The sequence below is a fragment of the Lepidochelys kempii genome, chromosome 4, assembly GCF_965140265.1.
Source record: "Lepidochelys kempii isolate rLepKem1 chromosome 4, rLepKem1.hap2, whole genome shotgun sequence".
NCBI lineage: Eukaryota > Metazoa > Chordata > Testudines > Cheloniidae > Lepidochelys > Lepidochelys kempii.
The window spans coordinates 89,754,265-89,775,673 of NC_133259.1; the positions used below are offsets into that span (position 1 = coordinate 89,754,265).

Consider the following 21,409-nt stretch of genomic DNA (forward strand, 5'->3'; position numbering starts at 1 on the left):
CTTCTCTTCATCCTCACTTTCCCCTCCCCCCCCCAAATACTTTCAAAAATACATTATAGATCAAACACAGGCGTACTGTGAATAGTAGTCTTTGCTTCACTTCACAGCGGAGTAGAGAGGAGTTATCCAAGGTGTCACACAGAATCAGTGGCAGAACTGGCTCTGAAATGTGAAATTGGACAAGCACTCCCCCATTTTAATAGTCTTGCTTTAAGCAGAACTTTCTAACAGACCTCTAATCCCCATTCAGTACACAAGCAAATGCCAGTTTTACAGACCCATTATATTGAAAGTTTGGACTAAATTGTTCTGTAACTTTGATCCATTATAACAAGGGGAAAACATGAAATTTGATACCTGATAGGGAAATCAAGTTTTGTCTGCCGACCCAGGCTGTCATTCTGAAGTATTAAATGTGAAACAGTTTGAAAAAGATCTTTCAATATGCGTTATTTCAGAAACAAAGATGAAGCAGCCAGGAGCATGGTATTAAAGGGCTTACTATTTTAATCTGATTTAAGTAAAGAGAAGGCAGTTAAAGTGTGTTTTAATCTCTTAATGCATCTATGACAGCTTCATACGAAGTGCTGGACTAGTTTGCTGAGTACATAACATTATGATGGGCAACTGTATTTGTAATGGTGTTATAAAACAAGGGTCTGACAGCATTGTTATCGTCAGGGAAGTACAGAAGCTACCTTTTGGCACTCAGTGTGTTTGTATGCAGAGAAAACCCTCCTAAGCATTAAAAAAAAATACCAATCACTATCTTCTGTAGAGTGGTAATCTATAAATTAGTATGGTCCAAAGTGGACATTATTCCCTATACCACAGCAGCTCCAAAGGAACCACTGTGATCTAACTAGGTGAATAATCCACAGATAGAATTTTTCCTTGTATACCGAGAACCCTCAAGCTGCTCCACAGCAATTAGTACAGATGATGCAAGTGTACATCATTTCATTTTCTCTTTGTGGTGCTATTTAACTCAATTTTTACTACTACAAAACTCACAACTACCCCCTTCTTATTCTCAAACTCTCCACTTGTAACCCCCTCTCCCCCCGCCATGCAGAGCAGGCAGCTTTTCATTCCTTACGTGCTGAAATATCCAGACAGCTCCATTGGAGCCTTACTTATTTCCTTGTTTCTCTGCAGCTTTCAGGCCCGTAGCAGTCATTTCAATGTATTAGCATAGAGATGGTGTGCACTGCTGTAAGTTATGTCATGTCTTTAGGAAAGCAATGAAAAAATGTAAGTTTGTGTGAATACAAATTCACCTACTGGTGTGTTTAGGTGCTTAACTTTTGGCACCCAAATTTGAATATTTTTAGTCTGAGCTCCTTGTATTTCTGGTTAGCCAACCAAGAAACTGAAGTGGAAATTAAGAAGTAAAAATACAAATGTCTATTTTTCTTTGTAGCACTGGGCAATTTCTATTGCCCCAGTACCAAGCTATTGCAACAGTAAGTGCAGTTTTCTTCTCCAATCTGGCCTGCAGATGTCACATTTTCTACCCTTCGCAGCTATCAAAGACCAGATGTGTCCCTTCAGCCATCAATACCCAAAGCTAGGCATTTAACAGCAACAGTTTCAGGGCCAGTGCACAACCAGAACAGTTGAGGGCAAGAGCCAGAAGTAAAGCCTATTCCTTTGAGGGTACCCTCCATTTCTGAGATAGACACCACTGCTACCTGGCTAGTCTTGAGGCTGCCGAGTAGCACTAGTTTCCTAGTAGAGCTCAAGTTCCTGTCCATTCTGGCAGTGTCATCTTCAAGGTTCATGATTATTACGGGACTCCAAGAGTTGGCACAACATGAGTACTGGATTCTCTCAGATGTTCTCTGGCCCATGAAAAACACAATGTATGCTGCTTGCAGTACTGCTCACGATATTCTGTTCACTTTCAGGCAGGGACAGGCCCTGGTTCACGAAGCTCACTGTTTATGTCAATGCTTTGGCAAGATTTTTAAGAATATTTTAGATGATGGGGTTGTTTCTGTGCCTTTTCGAACAGGGATGTTTCTGTTTCTTGCAAATCTAAATTCTGTATAGAGTGCTGCTGTTCGGCGTGAACATTAGAAGATTGAATGCTTACAACACAAGGCAGCTCAGCTAATGGCAAAGTTATTCACAGCCATCGAGGAAAGGTTACCGAGTAAAGATAGCATTCCAGAGCCAGCCTCTTCTTTCTCAAGTCTATGTTGTTAAGAGTAATGAACAACAGAAACCCAAATCACTTTGCCATCTGGAACTTGAATTTGTTAATAGAACTCCAACAATTAACCATGAATTAGACACCTTTACACAAACACAATTGGTTCAAATTAAATGCACAGTAGATCAATCAGATCCACTGCATGTCATAGCTCTGTTACCTAAATTCAACAGTTAGACTATAGGGTATACCTTATACTTGTAATCTAATGGTGGTAATTTAACAGAAAGTCCTACAGAATGTACTCATACATCTTATTTCCTTGTAATTATACTTGGCTAGCAGGTTAAGAACACATAGAACGAACTCCCTTTTTTTAAAAAATGGACATAAGTATTTACTTTAAAATTGCTCATATTCAAGTGGTCAAGAAACTTCCTCCTTAAGACAATAAGTAATGTCCAAATACAGCAAGGTTGTTACCCATTCTGCATATCAGGCTCAATTAATAATGATGACGACTAAATCCTGGCAACACTTGGTCATGACCTTGTTACCAAATCCTGTGAGTTTAGGGTGGGTTTTTTCTCTCCATTTTCTTTAAAGTGATTCTGCATGCTCAAAAGCCCACAGCTGGGAAAGTAATAGAGCCTGCCTTCTGGGGAATGACCAAGAGTCACCTGCTTTTTCCATTAGCAGCCAGTGAACTGTTGTGCAAACACTATACTGAACATCCTGGCAGCAGGTGAATATTTGTAGATCCCAGGGGATTAATCTAGTAATACTGCAAAATCTTGCTGTGAAACTTAGCAAACATATTATTTTACATGAAAAATATGACAAACTTTAAAAATATATATATATATATATATATACACACACACACTTTATCTTTAAAGGTACAATTTTGCCTTTTTCAGCAGAAGGGTCAGCTCTCAATGAGAATTTTAAAATGTCTTTTAATGCAGAGTAAAGTCAGCTGTAATGGACTGGCTTGGAATATGTGCAGAAAGTTAACTAGTCTGTTATAACACCAAATGGATTTCAGCTTCCTCTACCAGCCTTAGGCTAGATGGTAAAGACTTATTAGTATCCCAGGCAAAATTTTGCATTACTATATCTCTAATGAAGATGGCAACAGTCTTTTCTGATTTTCAGCAAATATCTGAATGGTACACTGAAATATTTAGAAGGTTAGTTTCATAATAAACACTAAAATTACTAACAAATAGGCATTTAAACTAATGCAAGATTGAGATTGATTACCACATACCACAAAATACAAGCTTAATTAACCTATCACTTTTCCCCCCAAGCCAGCATCAATTATGTATAGTTGGGCAATACATTATGTTATCAGGTAATATAACCAATGGATTATATCAGAGCCAAATCAAAAGACAGAGAGAGGGTTTTTTAATCATTCTTTCTTAACGTCAAAAAAACCCACTGAATTAATCTTGTACCTGTAACAAGCCACCTTCTCAACAACAGCATAATTACTCTATAACACTTCACCATTACGGTTCTGAAAGTATAATACTCTTCTCTGCACAATTCCCACTCATTGCTCACTAACAGCAAAGCTATAAATCCCTTCCCTGATGTGATGTTTTTCCTTGTGTGATCTCTTTGATTTTTGTGGTTCAGGTTTTTTTTTTTTTTAATGGACATTTGAATTACTCAGCTCTGTGGTACACCAGAATTCATATCCATCCTTATCCTGAGAGTTTTGGGGTATTATTTTTAAAGCGTGTCCTAAAAGCATGACACTTATTACTGATGGAATAGCTGATCAGATGCAGGTAACAAGGTACCTGACATCTGCAGACAGAATCGGTGTTGTTTTTAAGTTATGATTTAAATGAAGTCCAATCTCAGTTGAAATATCTTCTTCAGTGGAACTTTGGCGTTTAGCAGTCCCCAAACATGCTACCAGTACCTAGAAAGGCAGATGCATCAAATAAACAAACTTAACTTAATCCTGAGACATTAATTAGACTGATTTGTTTCAGGTATTTGTACAGCTGCAAAGAAATTGTATTACGAAGAAATACAGCAGGAAGTCTTGGCTTCAGCATCGTAGGTGGTTATGAAGAACACAGTGGAAACAAACCATTCTTTATCAAATCCATCGTTGGAGGCACACCAGCATACAATGATGGAAGAATTAGGTAAACTAATATTTAAATAGTACTCTTCATCTAAGGAACTCAAAAGGGCTTTATAATATTCATAGAATTAAGTCTTAAAATAAGGAGACTGTGGTCCAGAGAGACCAAGTGTCTTGCTGAAGGTCACAAAGAGGGCTCAATTTCATACCAGTCCAATGAAAACTTCCATTGAAACCAGCTGAGTATAAAATTGGGCCCTTTTTGACAGAGCTAGGAATAGAATCTGAAATAGAATCCTGTGCTTAAACAACTTGCTTTCCTGGCAAAATATTATCAAGTGTATAACTATTAACATCTACATATAATAAAAGATAACTGTGAAATAGTGTATGTTATTTACAAAGTAACAGTTATCTTAATTATGCATATACTTCTATACTGACAACTAAAAATGTAATTTAAATCCAATACTAGGTGTGTGTGATAAAATATAGATGACCTGTAAATTCTTATACAGCGTTTTACTGTCCAATAACCAGTTAATTTTACCTGGCACACACAGATCTGAAAAAAGAGCTCTGATTTCATATTTTCCTCCATATATATCTGATTTGTAAAGGAATGCCAGGAAAGAACAAATACATGGTAGAGTAAGAACACAAGGATTCTTTCAACGGCTTACCTTCAGAGCACTCAACTTTTTCACCCCCCCCCCTCTTTTGGTCCCTCTTAGTAGTTGCCATCCTTCTGGCAAAGTGGTGACACAATGTTATAGAGTCAGCCAAAGCAGCTGAATTGGCAAGAAAGTTTTTTGAGATCAGGATCTCTTCTTGGTTTTAAGTGTTTTAACTAAAATCTTATCTACATTTTTAATTTTTCAGATGCGGTGATATCCTCCTTGCTGTCAACGGCAGGAATACATCAGGAATGATGCATGCCTGTTTGGCAAGGATGCTCAAAGAACTGAAAGGAAAAATTACTCTCACTCTTATGTCCTGGCCTGGCACTTTTTTATAAAACAAGTATTCATGGAAAAATGACAAATCATTTGACACAGAAAACAAGCTATTTACTATGGACATCAGTTTTCCTACAGTTTTTTGGTCGACTGTATATTTGTAAATAAAAGTTCGTGAATTGTAAGTTTGCATGTCAAGATAGTCTTGAGAAAACATGGTGCCTGTCAGAGTAACATGCACTTAAGAAAAAAGCAAAGCTACTGAAATTATAGATCAGGGTACAATTCTCATGTGTTTTACGTTTGTATTTTTATATTTGATTCATGTTAATAATCAAAGTCCATTAAGAAGCAGCAGCAATTCTGTTCACTACCGTTTTCAATTTATAAAAAAAGTTATGGATATGTAACTTGGAAAAATATGTGGCAGTACTCTTGAAATGATAAACTTGAAATATTTTTGTAAATCAGTTGACTGTTTCTACCCAACATGTGAAAAGCACTTTGATCAAATAATGTTCCTTTTCATGGTCAGTATGATGCTGATATTTTCAAGACTTTCAAATATTTTGCTTGTTAGGATGTAATACTGTGAATGAGATTTTATTTCTTACTAAAAATAAACGTAACTATTGTACAGACATGTTCTTTCCTTCAAGAAAACCAGAAAAAAAGTAACCATAATTTTCCCCAAAGTTTCTGATTAACCCAGCAAGATTAGGACTTCATATTTAAACATTATTTATCCATGAATTTTAAAAAATTAAGTATTGCCAGATTGACTACAAATTATCCACTTGGATAGTGGCAGTGTAAATTTTGCTAGACTCAAACCTTTTCTGGATGGAATATGTCCAAAAGTGAGAAGGTAGTTTATTTTCTTTGCTTAAACAATTGTAGGGGCCTCTATGGAAATTATCGATATTTTGAAGTCAGATGCTCTTTCCCATTAACTTTAAAGGGGAAAAGGATCAGGCCATTAATTTTTATTGCGATGTGGACAGCTGTCTCTCAAAAATATGCGAAGACCAACTTCATTTTACATAGGTCAGAGCAGCAGGACTGATGGATAACTACTTTTGGTTTCTATTAACTGGTTATCTAACCTCCAATCCTATGAGATACTTAAATCATCTTCCTGAACTCACTCGTACATTTGAAAGTTGTGTTAAAGGTTTTAACATTTTATATGTAATATAAATAAGGGTCATACTCTCTGATCACATGAAAAATAATGTGCATATTTAATGTTTTTGCCATAACTTCCAGCAAAAGTTTCTCAAATGCCTCTCACTCTTCTCCTGTGGCACACAAAAGGATGAGCTGTTTAGCTTTGCCCTTTGAGTTCATTATATAAACTTCAGAGATCCATTAGCACTGTTACGGATGTACTGGTAGGTATTAGTATGCAGTAATGTGAACGCAAACCAACCTCAACTCAGGAGAAGAATAAACTTCCATAGTTCCTACTGTCTTAGGCAACAAGAGACTGGGTCCAGTATTTTGGGTGTAGGTTTCCTGTACAGTACTGCAACAGCACCACCCTCTAGACCTCAGAAGCCACCACTGCACTTTGTCTTATAGTATCTTAAAAATAAGACAAAGTCAATCCATGAATCTTAACTTAACATGAAAAATTCACTCTTTTATTTTCAAAAAACAAATTAACCTTATATTTTGTACTAACAGAATGAGATTAAGAGCAAAATTTCTTTAATACCCAGAAAAATAACAAGATTTATAGTAATCTATTTCTGGCACTAGTAATTGCAAGTAGGCAAATATCACACATGCCTATTCCACTGGAGCAGCTTCAGTGGTTTCCTGTTCAGGGGCAGGTTCACCACTAGCTTCTTTTCCTTCTTTGCTTCTTTTGGATTTTTTGTGTTTGTGCCTCCTGTGGCTGTCCCCTTCTTCACTGTCATGACGACGCCTGCTGTTACTAAGACAAAGAGAGGAAAATGCTCAGACAGATGCATACTCCACTATTAAACAGGCCCTCAAACATAACGTAAGGAAGCAAGAGGCAGAGTTCTCATACAAGAGAACTGACACCTGCAGTTTTAATGTCATGTGCAGTACTTGAAAATGTGGACAAATAAGACTAGGAAGTGATCATCAGAACATAAATGTGCATCACACTCAAGCTTCATTTTTAATAAATGGTTTATATGCATCCACACTTTTTTTTTTTTTTTAAACTAGGAATGATAAATCCTCTCCCCTCTACCTATTCTAACTACAAGGCTTTATTCTTACAGCTTAAGAAAGTCCCTATTGTGATTCTTTTAATGTTTTTGTTACTCCCCCTCACTTATGCTCCTTATACGAAGTATACCAGTAAGGTCCAGACAAAGGATTTTACACACTGCCCCTGCTGAAGCTGGTAGAGACATTACACAGTAACCCTGGACCAACATCTCTTGTCAGCTATACATCTTTTACATGGCAGATTTGCTGCAGGCAGCACATCAGGATCTTTGCAACCTTTTCATGATACTCCGACTGTCATTTTTCTACACTATTAAAGATCAAACCTTCGAGATGATTTGTGTCGAGTCTCTTCTTTTTCTCTATGTCTCCTTTCTCTGTGTCGTTCCTCTTTCTCTCTGCTTGTTCTGTGACGCTCATAGCCTCTTTCGGCATATTCTCTGTACCTGTATCGTTCTTCATCACTGATGAGAAGAAAAATCTTTCACATGCCAGTGAAATGTTAAAGCAGCCGGGGGGTGGGGGTGGGGGTGGGGGGGACCACACATTCTAACATTTACACAACAAATGGCAAACCAAACTTAACATATTTGTCAGAATTCATTAATACCATCTACAATGTATGTTAAAAAGACATTAAAGTTGCTTAACCTAAGGGGTAGAATATAAGGATTGTTGTAATTTTAGATCTGAAGTCTCTGATATTTTGACATAAGGGTGTATTTGGGTTGGGAAAAAGGAGATGTTAGCAGCATCTTATTAAATATATGCACAGTTTTTTATGCAATAACAAACTTTGTATGAAAATCTTAAGTAGTGAAAATTTATTTTACTTAATCCTCATCTGGATGGTATGTTATAGTTGTACAGTTTTGAGCTCACACTTTACAAATGAGGTTTTGAAAGAACATACTGGCTATTTCTTATCAGCACCTCTGACATGTTAAAAAGCATTTGAGCATGTTCAGTGAAATCTTCAGTAAGTCTTAGTGATGACATGCAGTAACAGCCACGAAGGAAGAAACTAAGTATATAGGAGGCCTCAATGCACTGTAAAAGATACTATAAAATATATAAGATCCCGTAAAATATTTAACTTTGGTAAGGCTTCATAACATCTTAGTTTAAACGTGTACTGTAACATGTTCCTGTCCTCCTAAAAACACACACAAAGTCAATGAAGTGTTCCATGAAATAAGAAGTTGATAGTAATACCTATTTGAGTTTAGTCCAACAGAAAACACAACAGATTTTAACATTATCTTCTTATGCACCCGCTGCCAATAATATGTATCCAATCTACTTTCTCCTTGCTTTGAGATCTGCTTATGAAAAAGCTCTATGTAAGAGGTGAGTATTATTTATTACTTGGTTAAAAAAACAGATGCAGTGTCATAGGTGCAATTTGACACCTATGCTGTTCAAAGAAGATAAATTGATTGAATAGGAACATGTCATATGAATTCTTAGTTTCCATAGCTCAGAAAATAAAGGGGAGATCTTTACAAATTAAGATCCTGAAAGAAAACTACAGACTGATGTGACCCAACTTTTTGAGTCAGTAACTAGCCAAAAGGAATTAGAACTTAGAAGCCATTAAGTTAAAGCAAAAACTAAAGCTCCACATTTTCAGTCTATTCTAAAGCAAAATATTGCTGACTTTTCCTTCGTGGTCAGGGGACCCTGTGTACAGAAGAATCCACGTGGCTCCACTAATGAGGAAGGATTTGGGGAGGCTGTGCAGGGAAAGTGCCTTCTACATGCATTAGAACCCAGCTCCACAGATTCCCCACATCTCAATGAAGTGAGAATTTGAATGAGGGAAGACTGATTTGCCACAATGTGTCCAGTAGCCATTTCTTTAATAGGACCACTGCATCTGACTACTCCAGGCCAGAGCATGACTTGTGTGTATGTGTGTGTGTTGGCGGGAAGGAAATCAACACCGGAACAAGTACTGCCAAGTCTCACTATGGGTCTCTATATTTTACTGCTGTGGAGCAGTAAAATTAGGACTGTTATTGGCAGTTAAATCTTGGGTAAAATTTGAAGTATTTCCTCGGAAGTTACAGAACACTAATTCCCAAAATATTACACAGCACTTTAACAAATGGAGAAATGATAAAGGAAGCCAAGGAATGTCATCTGTTTCTCCACAATATGTTAAAATATTTCCTCTGTCAAAATATGGGACAATAATAACTACCGTTGGTTAACTCACAGTAATGATTCATTGCTAAGTAATACAATTGGATTGACTAACAATGTTCCTCTAAATGTTTTGCATTATGAAAACGTAACTGTAGTTACAACCAAAGATGAGGGAGCATACAAATTGATATAAAGCATGGTCTTATGTTGTGGGAGACACTACTTTAAATCTAAAAGAAAAAAACATTTATTCAAAAGCATATTCACATTCACACTATGGCTCAAAATAAAACCTACAATTACAACATACCTATACAAAAAACAATAGATAGGGAATTGATTAAGGCTTAAATCAGACTGTTCCATGACCAGTTTGAGGAGTATGGGGTAGTACTTAATAAGCTACATGAAACACACAAGGTACTTATTGTGTTGAATCCACAACACACTCTCATTCCTCTTGGGTGCCCAACACCAGAATAAGGTGAAGTAATTTTGCTAGAAAAAGAAACTTTGCTGAATCCCAACTGCAGAGAGAGTATAACAGATTTGAAATTAATGAGTTTACCCCTCAATTTCCACTCTACTGTGAGATGCTGTGAAGGGAAAATGTCCATAACCAAACTTCTGTTCCACTACATATTTCCTCACATCACAGCCATTCCACTGATGGGGAAAAAAAAGCTGACCAATCAAACGTCACATGAATTTAAGCAGAAAATTCTGCAAATATCAACCCACAGTTTCCAAAACATGTCATACTGAGAGAGGGCAGCCTAGGTTAACAATAGTATACAGGAGATAGGGCTGAATAAACTCAAAGAGGACATTAGGCCCTTGTGGAGTGGAGCTGCAGTGGGGCACAGATCAGTGTGGTACAGCACTTCAGACATTTCCCAACTTGTGCAGTGTATACAGCATTAGAAATGCTAATTATTTAACATTATTAATTAATTAGCAATTATTTCTTAAGAATTAAGAAAGACCTGGTGGATAGTTCACATTACTTTTCTAGTTCACAATTTCAATCTTGATTTGGCCTAAAGTGGAAGTGTGTTCTAATTCTGAATAAATTTAGCCCATGTCTCAAAAACTAAACATGACTAGTCAGTCTAGTTATGAGAGGCTCAGCTCTGGAATAAAAAGGTTGTTTCAGGTTAGAATTGAGAAACACTGATAGAGCTTATGGAAAGCTTACGTAACATCTGTCTAGATCATCTATTTTAAAGTATATATCCCTTCTATTAAAAAGAGTAAAATGTTTTAAATGTCTTATAATAAAAAAAAAAAATCTTGAAATTGATAACATTGTAGGTTGAGATTATGAATATACTTCTTGAATATAAATTATACTTCTATGTGCTTCAAATATTATAAATTATAAACTGAAATTTCACCCCATGTCTAAAATCACAAAAATATCTTACTGGCATTAAAATGGGTAAGCCAGGTCTGAAAATAGAGCAATTGAGTACCAAATTTGAAATCAGTGCATAATAATTCCCTCACTGAAGACACCCTTGAAATAGAGATGTTCAGCACAGTTCAAAGAGCCTAACATTTTTGCCACTTTGTAGCAAAAAAAAACAACAAACCCAAAGCCAGAGAAAAATAAAATATAATTTAGTGGATTTCCCCCTACCTGAAATCTAGTTCCCAAGATCAAAAAATTGCTGATTAAAGTCTAATGTAAAGAGTTAACTTTGGAATATGGAATGTTACCTCTGATGAGTTTAACATAAGAAGTCAAATGCTTGCTATGCTTTCAAGTTTAAAACATAAAGGCCAAAACCTTTTTCATCACACCTTTTTCATATTCTGTATTTGCCAAAAAGAGCTATAGAAAATTATTTTAAAAATATTCCAGAGAGGTTTCAAAGTTGACACTATTTTTTAAATCCCTCTTATTTGACAGTTCAAGATCTTACTACCAAATGCAGATGACAAAGGATTCGACGGGAACTACATCTCTACCCAGATATAGCGCGGTCCTCGGGACCCAAAAAATCTTACCACGTTATAGGTGAAACAGCATTATATCGAACTTGCTTTGGCCTCGAGCATTTCCGCTATTAATAGTCACTTCCCGCCCCCTGACTGACCCCTCAGAACCCCCGACCCATCCAACCCCCCCTCCCCTGACTGCCCCCACACCTATCCATACCCCCGCCCCCTGCCAGGCCCCCCAGGACTCCCATGCCCTACCCAACGCCCCCGTTCCCCGTCCCGCCCCCCAGAACCTCCGAAACATCCACCCCCCCACCCCCCCTCGAGACCCTCTGCCCCTTATCCAACCCCTCGGCCCCGGCCCGGGCACCCTTAACACGCCACTCAGAGCAGCGTGTCGGAGCCAGACATGCTCACGCGCTGATCCACCAGAGCACACAGCCCGCCCACCCCAGAGCACTGCTTTACCGCGTTATATCCAAATTCGTGTTATATCAGGTCGCGTTATATTGGGGTAGAGGTGTATGAAAAATTCTAAACATGACCAAACCCAGCTTTTCTGCATGCAAAACAAAAATCACAGTTTGAATGGTCCAATATATTAGGACCTTCCAGGCTAGGAATAAATCCTGTGTGCCCCACTAGCAAGCTAGTGCAAACCTCCGAAACATCCACCCCCCCACCCCCCCTCGAGACCCTCTGCCCCTTATCCAACCCCTCGGCCCCGGCCCGGGCACCCTTAACACCTGGTTTCCATCTGTAGTCATTAGGCACTTCCTATGTGCTTGTAAGACCTCCCCTGAGGCAGAGGATGAGAGAGTTAGCTACTCTGTGCAGTAACTGAGGTTTTTCGAGATGTGTCACCCTATGGGTGCTCCACTTTAGATGTGCTGGCATCCCCTGCACTCCTGTGCCTGGGACTGGAGCTCTTTGGTAGCAGCGTCCATTGGTCCGCATATGAGCTCCTCCGTCACACGCTGTGAACAGCATCTATACAGCATGGTGCAACCTAACCACACTGTTTCTTCGCCACTGCCGGGTCCATGTTTGAACTTCAAAGCAGAGCAGAGGAGGGCAGGTAGTGGCGCACTCACAGAGACAAACATCTCGAAGAAACTCAGTTACTGCACAAGGTGAGTAACCCTCTCTTCTTCTTCGAGTGGTGTCCCTATGGGTGCTTCACTTTAGCAGTGTTGGAAGGTTGAGGCTTCGGAGCAGTACAGAAGAGTAAGGATAGGACGGTGTGTCCTTGTAATGTACTGGATAGTGCGTCATGGGTGATCGCATAATGTTGGATGAATATGTCCGATGAAGCCCAAGTGGTAGCCTCACAAATGTCTATTATTCAGGAAGGCTATTGAGGTGGACAGCAATCAGGTATAATACGTTTGAGTTCCTGCTGAGGTCTGTAGATTACGTTGTCGATAACAAAAATGAATGCACTGAGACATCCATTTTGAAAATCTTTGCTTTGACATGGCAGATCCTTTTGACCTTTCAGTCGTAGAAAGGAATAAGCACAGTGATTGTCTGAATGATTCAGGTCATTTGAGGTAGAAGTCTAAGGCTCTCCTTACTTCCAGAGTGTGTAGCATTGCCTCATGTTAGTTTTCATATAGCTTGGGGAAGAATGATGAAAGGTGGAGCGGTTGGTTCAAGTGAAAGGACGATAAGACTTTGGGCAAGAATTTCAGGTTGGGTCGTAATGTGACCTTATCCTTGTAGAAGACTGCACATGGGAGGTGCGCCATGAGGGCACCTATCTCACCTACTCATTGAGCAGAGGTGATTGCTATGACAAAGGCATTTGCATGGACAAGTGGATATAGGACTGGGAGGCCATGAGTTCAAATGGGGAGTTGGTGAAGCAGCACAGGACTAAGCTAAGGTCCCAAGACAGGGTTGGATCTCGAACCTCAGGATATTTTGGAGGGCCTTAGAAATCATTTTGGCATGGGATGGTAAAAACAGAATAGTCTTTTGACTCTGCAGTGGAAGGTGGTGATGGCAGCCAGGTGTATGCAAATAGAGCTCAGAGATTGTCCGGACTTCTTGAGTTCGAGAATGTAGTCCAAAATGGGTGGCAGAGGAGCGTGAAGCGCTGAAGTATGCATAGTGTCACACTGGTCTAGAATCTTTTCCATTTGTGTAGGTAAGTCTGGCAAGTGGTTGGATTTCTTGTACGTCCATAAAGCAGGTCGTCTCAGGAGCTGAAACCAGGAAGGAGTCAGGCCTTCAGGTGAAGAATTTCCAGGTTGGGGTGGAGAATTGTGCCTGCATGCTGAGAGAGGTGTGGCTCTGGGTGAAGGGTTATAGGAGGACAGACTGCCATGCACAGGAGATAAGGGTACCATATCTGTCAGGGCCAGTTCGGAGCTATCAGAATGACTCTGCCCTGTTCTACTTGTATTTTGTGCAGTACCCTGAAAAGAAAGGGAAAGGGTGAAAAGGTACACAGAAGAGATGCGTTCCATGCAATAAGGTAGGTGTCTCCAAGGGATTGATGGCCAAGGCCCGCCCTCATGACAAAATGTGAGCATTTGGCATTGTCGGGTGTGGCGAACAGGTCTTGCTCGAAAACCCCCACTGGTTGAAAATCGGCTGCATCTCCTCATATCTTGTGAGGACTTCTCGCTTGGGGAGTCTGCTGTGGTGTTCTGGTGACCAAGTATGTACACGGCGAAGATATGGATACTGTGTCAGATACACCTGTTCCATAACCTTATGGCTTCAGTGCACAGAGTCTAAGACCTGGATCCCCCTTAACCTATTGATGTAAAACATGCAAGAGACATTTGTCCCTCAATACTCTGATGCGTGTGTTCTTGATTAATGGAAGAAAGCGGAGGCATGCACTGCATGCACTGCAGACTGCACGTAGCTCTAGAAGATTGATTGGGGCATAGATTCTGAAGGGACCATTCGCCCTGTATTGTGTGGTTCTGTAAATGTGCACCCCAACCAAGGAGGGAGCTGTCGTCAGGAGCAATTACAGAGGAGGCTGGAAAAAGGGGACTCCCCCCTGCAGACATTCTGGTGATTTGTCCACCATTCTTCTAATTACAGTTTGATCTTGAGTGGTACCAATAGCAATTTATTCAGGTTGTGTCTGTGCGGTAAGTAGATCGTTGGAAGCCAGTTCTGGAGGCTGTGCATAGGCAATCTAGAGTGTTTGACAATGAATGTAATTGCTGCCATATTACCTAGTAGTTGCCTGCGAGTTCTGGCAGAGATCTGTGGACTGGTTTGCACCTTGGAAATTAAACTGACAATTGAGTCGAATCTGTGAGTTGGAAGGAAGGCTTTGACCTCTATTGTGTCCAACTGTGCTCTGATACATTCCAGTTGTATTAGCGTCAGTACTGATTTTTGCGTGTTTGTTTCGAGGCCTAGACCGGAGGTTCATTGTCTCTCCTATGGCCTGGAGTGCATCATGTTGAAAGGAGGCCTTTATTAGGCAGTTGTTGAGATAAGGAAATATCATGACTCCTTATTGTTTGCAGAGGTGTATTCCCAGAGCTGCTAAAACCTTGGAAAAAATTCTGGGAGCCGTAGAGAGGCCAAAGGATAGTACCTTGTATTGATAATGGTCCAACTGTAGGGCAAATCTGAGAAACCGTCTGTCTAAAGGGTATATAGAGATGTGGAAATATGCATCTTGGAGATTGAGGGTTGAGAGCCAGTCCCTATGTTGCAAAGCTGGGATTATCAATTACTAATGCGACTATCTTGAAGCACTGGAGTTTGTTAACTTATTGAGGTACTTCAAATCGAGGATAGGTCTCCATCTGCTGTTTTTCTTTTTTATTATGAAGTAGTTGGAATAAAAGCCTTTCCCTCTGTGATGTAACGGGACTGGTTCTATGGCTCCCAGTTGCAGAAGGTGGCTTAATTCCTCCCATAAGAGATGGTTGTGAGAAAGGTGAAGACGGACGGAAAGGGGGATGGGTGTATGGGAGGGAGAGGAATGGAATTGAGTAACCCTTGTCTATAATTTCCAACCCCCACTTGTTGGAGGTGATTGTCTGCCATGCTGGGTAGAACGGGGTCAAATGGCTGCCAAACTGGTGAGATAATATGGATGGTTGCTGCATTTGATTCAGGGGGAGAGCTCTCAGGGTCTCGACGTAACTTTCAGAACTGCTGCTTGGAGGTGGAAGGATGAAGAGCAGTTGACTGAGCTGGGCCCTGCTTACGTTTAGGAGAGGGGTCTCTGGCATCTACGTTGTGTGTTGTAGTATCATTAGGGGCCAAAAAGTGGAGGACGAGAACTAGCAGTAGTTTGACATCTTCTTTGTTTTGGTGAATAAATGCTGAGGGAGCATAGTGTTGCCTTGAATTCTTCAGGGAATGAAGGGACTCATCAGTAAGCTTGGTGAAGAGTTTGGGGCCCCCAAACGGGCTATCCTCCAGTATGGTCTGAACTTCTTTGGGGAACCCCAACAGATGTAGCCACGATACGTGTCTCATGACCACAGCTGTGGCTATGGATTGGGCTGCAGTGTCGGGCGCACCCAGAGAGGCCAGTAGCACTGTCCGTCCCAACGGCTGTCCTTCAGTTATAAGCACCTGAAATTGCTCCTTCTTGTTGTCCAGGATATGTTGCAGTAAGTCAGTGAACTTAGAGTAGTTCAAATGGTTATATTTTATAGAAGCACCTCGTGATCCTGGACAGGAGTGTGGACCCGAAGAGATCTAGCCTCTTCCATTCTTTATTGCAGGGGCTGTCCGAGAATGACGTTTTCTCCCTCTCTCATTCACTGCATTAACTATGAGGGAATTAGGGGTTAGGTGGAAAAATAAAAAAAACCATCTTTTTTTTTTGGCAAGGATATATATATTTTTTGTCCACCCGCTTGCAGACTGGTGGCGTAGATGCAGCGGTCTCCCAGATTACCTTAACTAGGTGTAATAAGGCTTCGTTGACAGGAAGCGTGATTCTTGCCTATGTGAAGGCCTGTAAGATGTCTAACAACTTATGTTGTTGCTCACAGACTCTCATGGGATCTGTAGAGTGTCCGCTACACTTGTCTGTGTCGAAAGAGTTCTTGGAAGTGTCTGAAGTCATCCACAGTGGGAGGCGATGGCATGATTGCCTCATATAGAGAGAACAAGATGTTGGCCAGTGGTCTGCTTTCTTCCTCTCATTTCTCCTCTTGCTCCTCCAGAAATTCTAGCTTTGGCTCCAGGGACCTGGATACCGAGGAAGATGGAGAGCAGCTACATAAGGCCCTCCTGTGAGAGGATAGTTGAGTTAAGCATCATTGGCATCATGTGTTGAGATGTCCTAGAATGAGGCATCAGTGCAAAGCTTGTCAGTACCAGCAGACAGGGTGTAGCTTGCCGAATGTCCACCAGATGGTGTTGACAGCTTCATTGGTGCCGAGGGCCTCTGTGGTGCCGGTGGTTTCATCACTCAGAGCCATATGTTTCAGTATGGATGGTGGAGCCAACTTGGAGGTTTTCACATTACCCTTGTCAGTCTCACATGGTGTAATCCTTTCATGTGGTCCTGCCCTCTTGGGGTCTTTGGGCCTGCCAATAGTGCCAGTACCGGAGGTACTCATGTGACAGAACAGCTACATCTCAGTGAAGAAGACATGGCAGCCACAGATCTCACAGGGAGATGGGGTGGCTCCTTGGAGTGTGAACCCAGGACGCATTTTTTGTCTTCTGGACAGGAGAGAGCAAACTTTCTTAGCAGCGCGCGAGCAGTCGGGGTTGGCAGTTGAGGCGAATCAGTGCTGCAGAAAAGAGGTCTCAGGACAAGGATCTCAGGCGGGCCGTAATGTGTTCTCCATCATAATTAAACTTGAGTTTGAGGTCACAGTCTTTTCTGGCCTGTGCCTTTAAATTAAGGCAGCGGGAGCAACTGCTGATATATGTGCCCTTCTTCCAGGCACAAAATGCACCGGGAATCCCCATCGCTCATGGGAATGGCCTCATGGCAAGAGAGGCACCTCTTAAAGTCAGGGGATCTGGGCATAGTTCCGTGAGGGAAGAACTTCCCGATTGGGAAGGACTCTGGAATCTCTACTAGGAAATAACAGGGAGGAAAGACATTTTTTTTCCCAGGGAGAATAAGAGAGAGAAAAAAACTGCTAACAACTATCTAAAACGGAAACTTAAAACATCTAAAGGCACTACAACGAGCGACGAAGGGATCTGCTAGAGGCTCTGTCGCAGACCAAGGACAGTTGAGAAGGAACTGACGGATGCTGGGTCACACAGTGCTATATAGACACCCTTACAGTCTGTGATGGGGATGAGCCCAACAGAAACTGCTATTGAAGACCTCCACTCCCAGGCACACGTACACCAGCACACACAAAGTGAAGCACCTCTAGAGACACCACTCAACGAAGAATCTAATATTTAATCAGTGCCCTTTTTGACAGACAAATCCAAGTGCAATAGGATCCAGATAAGCTTCCTTTTGCTACCTCTTTTTAGGAGGTTGAAATTATTCAGGATGGTCTGCATGACATTCTCAGTCTAAAGCCACCTTGGCTATAGGTAAAAAACCAAAGAATTAAAACAGAGCAATAAAATGAGATTAAAAGAAGCTGTATGCCCAGCATATTTAGTCAAAACTCTGTAAAAGCTAATTCCAGATAAATACAATCCATGTTGTTGAAGTGAAAAAAGCAATATCCTAGATTTCTAGAACGGACTCCTCTCTGTACCAGTTTCTTTCTAGCCCTCTAAGCAGGCCACACGTCTGAGACTCAACCAACCAGGTACGTATCACCTTCCCTTCTCCCCAAGATCCAAGTCCTTTGTAATAGTTATCCTTTTTGTCATTAAAACTATGACAATCCATCAGGCACACAGCACTGGATTACATCAGCAATTCAACAATGAAATGGTTGATTAGGTGTGCCATTGGGAGGGGAGAGATGAGGAGAAGTGGAATAGTTTATTCTCTGTACAATAACTATTGTTACCTATATCTGCTTACTATCATCATTCCTGTCCATCTCTGGAGTTATTCAATTTTCTCTCACACAACCTAAAATTGTAAATGCTTTTTTATCTTGCTTGCACCTTAGTCACCCTAAAGTATAAAGGTGACTGGATCCTGGTATGTATAACAATTTTCTCTGGCTATACGTGTCAAATTGAATCTAGCTCACTGTGCACCTTTAGAGAGGCAGGGCTTATAATTTCTTATTACTCCCTTGTATCTTTATTCTGCTGTACCTCAAAAATGAACAACTGACAGGTAAACATGCGTCACACACCCCTTTTCAATAATTTGAAGTAGTTTTTTTTGCCCTGCAGAGTTGTGTAATATTGGACCTTAAAACGAGTCCCTGGTGCAGCAATGAACAAATACAGCCACCCTTGGGCAACGGATCAGCGGGTCTTCAGAGCAGGAGCAGAGATTCCATAACTTCGGACAAAAGGAACCAACATTTCTCTGCCTAGCAGGTAGCTTAAAGTAATAAACTATGTGTATTTGAAACTGCTCACATTCTGAATGTCAGAAATATTCCCAATGAGAGATGGATTAGTATATAGAGGGCAGTCAAAGGTGTATGACAAAACACAGAACTTTGTAATAATGTAATGTAATCATGACTCCACTATTTTATCACATAGTTGATACCACTGCATGTGCGCACACACAATATTTGAACATACATACACAATAAGTGTTAGTGTACACCCTGCCCCACATACACACACACACACTTTATGCCCACAATTTTCAAACATGGGTGCCTAAAGATCAACATCTGAATCCATATTTAGGCATCAAATCAGAAATGGGCATAATTTTAGAGGTTCTCAGAACCTACAACTGCTGTTCACTTCAATGACAGTTGAGGATGCTCAACATACCTGAAAATCCCACTTCTATTTAGGTACCTAACTTAAGGCATCCATATTTGAAAGTTTTATCATATATTTTGCTAAAACCCTTAAAACTGATTTAAACAGTAGAATTCATTCTTTATAAGATACCCTGCTAAGAATGAGCTCCAATACGGAGAGGAAGTCAATCAAGTATTTGCACTTTACATTGTTAGTGATAACTAACTTCAAAACTGTACCTCAGCACAAAGGAAACATGGTCCTTTCTCTGAAGAGATTAAAATCCAAGAAAGAAGGCACCATTTGAATGGTAGGGAGTGGGATGTAAGCAAAATATGCACAATTTTCATATACAGAGGGGGGTAGTAAGGGAAGAAGGTGGTAAGATGGTTGTGGGATCATTTAAAACCACATTAACTTGCACATTTCCAGTAACATGCACTCGGGTTATCTTACACTGGTAAGAAATGCAATAGAACACAGATTTTTCATTTGCAGGGCCAAATATAGAAGTGCATATAGCCTCATTTTAGTTTTCTCTGCACAAAACATGATGCCTACTCGCAGAAGTATTGTTTCTGGTAGTTTTAAACCGAGAGGAAAAAAGACACCAATGGTAAGTATTCTTTCCCTGAAATTTAATGAATCTTTGTGATGTGTGAAGTTCTCGTTCCCTTCTTCCTCCTCCCAGGTGTTTTTATTTTTGAAAAGTGAAACAAAACTGTAAATAAGCTTAAGAAACAACATTACCGTATGTGAATTATCTGTCCTTTTAAATCTTCTCCCACCTTCTCTGTTACTCCCAAATCTACTTTTTTCTAGTTAAGGGCCTCTTGGTTCCTTACATAGCAATGTGGCAGCAGCTTTGCTGCAGATGGTGGATAATTTAGTCACATTTAAAAAAAAAAAAAAATTGAGGCCTCCTCTTCCCCCTCCTTTACGGATATCTCTGGCAGCAACACAGAGACTTCTCTGGGCCTGGAAGTCATTAAGGTTCATTTCAAGCACCCTTGAATGACCAGCCTTCTTTCTGGCCTTCAATCAAGCTGCCTGAGAAACAGATGTTTAAATTGGACTTAAGTTCTTAAACACTGACTCAGTAATTTGTAACACAAAACACAGACACACTACAGGACCACAACATCACAATGTCAATGTCTGCACAAAATAAGAACTAAGTTTTCTTGCATCTAATTTAGATCTTTAACAATTCTCTGATGCCTGTAATGATTGATAAAGATGATAAAAAAACCCCATTTCTCTCAACTAAGGTAATACTAATTCCTGGTGTTCTGCTCAGGTTCAGCAACATAAAACAATTAAGATGAAAATTCCAAAATCAATTGAATAGCTAATGTGTATATCCTGTAAATATGAAACCGATCAAAACAATTAACTGAAGAGTTAAGGGACTAATCCTAAAATATTTTGCAACCACTAGAAAAGCATGAAATAAACTGCCTAAGCAAAATACGTTTATACTAACTTTGTAAGTCTATAGCCCTCAACTTATTTGTGTCACATCCAATTCAACATTAAATGCTCTGTTCTTGTGCACAAAAACATACAGAAGATAGCAGTAGTGTCTAAGTTTAATCACTTAAAAAATAAAAATTATTAAAGAGTTGAAATGTCAATAAAGGAGTTATCTGTCTGAAAACAAAAAGTTCTTGACCTTTTCGTGAAGCCTGAAGTTCACAAATAAATAGCTTGGACAGAACATTATTCATTTCCAACTACTCACAAAACCCACCAAACTAATCAACCCAGCTTTAGCAGGCAGTAATACCACTGTTTCAAATTAGAGTCAACTGTATGTGGACATTGCTCTCAGAAAAGAAGTAGAAATTCCAGTTGTAAAATAATAGAGAACCCACAGATTCCACAGTTGTTTTTGGAATTAATGAGGTCAAAGACTGCTTCTCTCCCTCATACACAAAGCTTAAATCACATTCGTAATGCCTGCAGTTCTATAAGTAGTTAGTACATAAAGTATATTTTTACACTTCTGTTTTACATTTGGAAATTTTTGCTAGTTTCCAACAGAAA

The 21,409-nt window shown here is 40.0% G+C and overlaps 2 protein-coding genes across 25 annotated transcripts in view; one reads left to right on the forward strand and one right to left on the reverse strand.

Annotated features, from left to right (window-relative positions):
* The window catches only part of LNX1 (ligand of numb-protein X 1), a 364,589-nt gene extending 358,667 nt beyond the window's left edge, over positions 1–5,922 (forward strand). For 6 of the 8 annotated variants that reach the window (XM_073342023.1, XM_073342024.1, XM_073342025.1 and 3 more), the window contains 2 exons: positions 4,174–4,332; positions 5,154–5,922. In XM_073342023.1, coding sequence (XP_073198124.1) covers positions 4,174–4,332; positions 5,154–5,289 — 295 coding nt within the window. In that variant the 3' untranslated portion in view covers positions 5,290–5,922. The remainder of the gene's footprint in view (positions 1–4,173; positions 4,333–5,153) is intronic. The other 2 variants (XM_073342030.1, XM_073342031.1) reach the window with 2 other exon arrangements.
* Positions 5,923–6,849: 927 nt separating this feature from the next.
* Positions 6,850–21,409, reverse strand: part of FIP1L1 (factor interacting with PAPOLA and CPSF1) — a 70,681-nt gene continuing 56,121 nt past the window's right edge. For 16 of the 17 annotated variants that reach the window (XM_073342032.1, XM_073342048.1, XM_073342034.1 and 13 more), the window contains 2 exons: positions 7,768–7,905; positions 6,850–7,172 (listed from right to left, as the gene is read on the reverse strand). In XM_073342032.1, coding sequence (XP_073198133.1) covers positions 7,025–7,172; positions 7,768–7,905 — 286 coding nt within the window. In that variant the 3' untranslated portion in view covers positions 6,850–7,024. The remainder of the gene's footprint in view (positions 7,173–7,767; positions 7,906–21,409) is intronic. The other variant, XM_073342037.1, reaches the window with a different exon arrangement.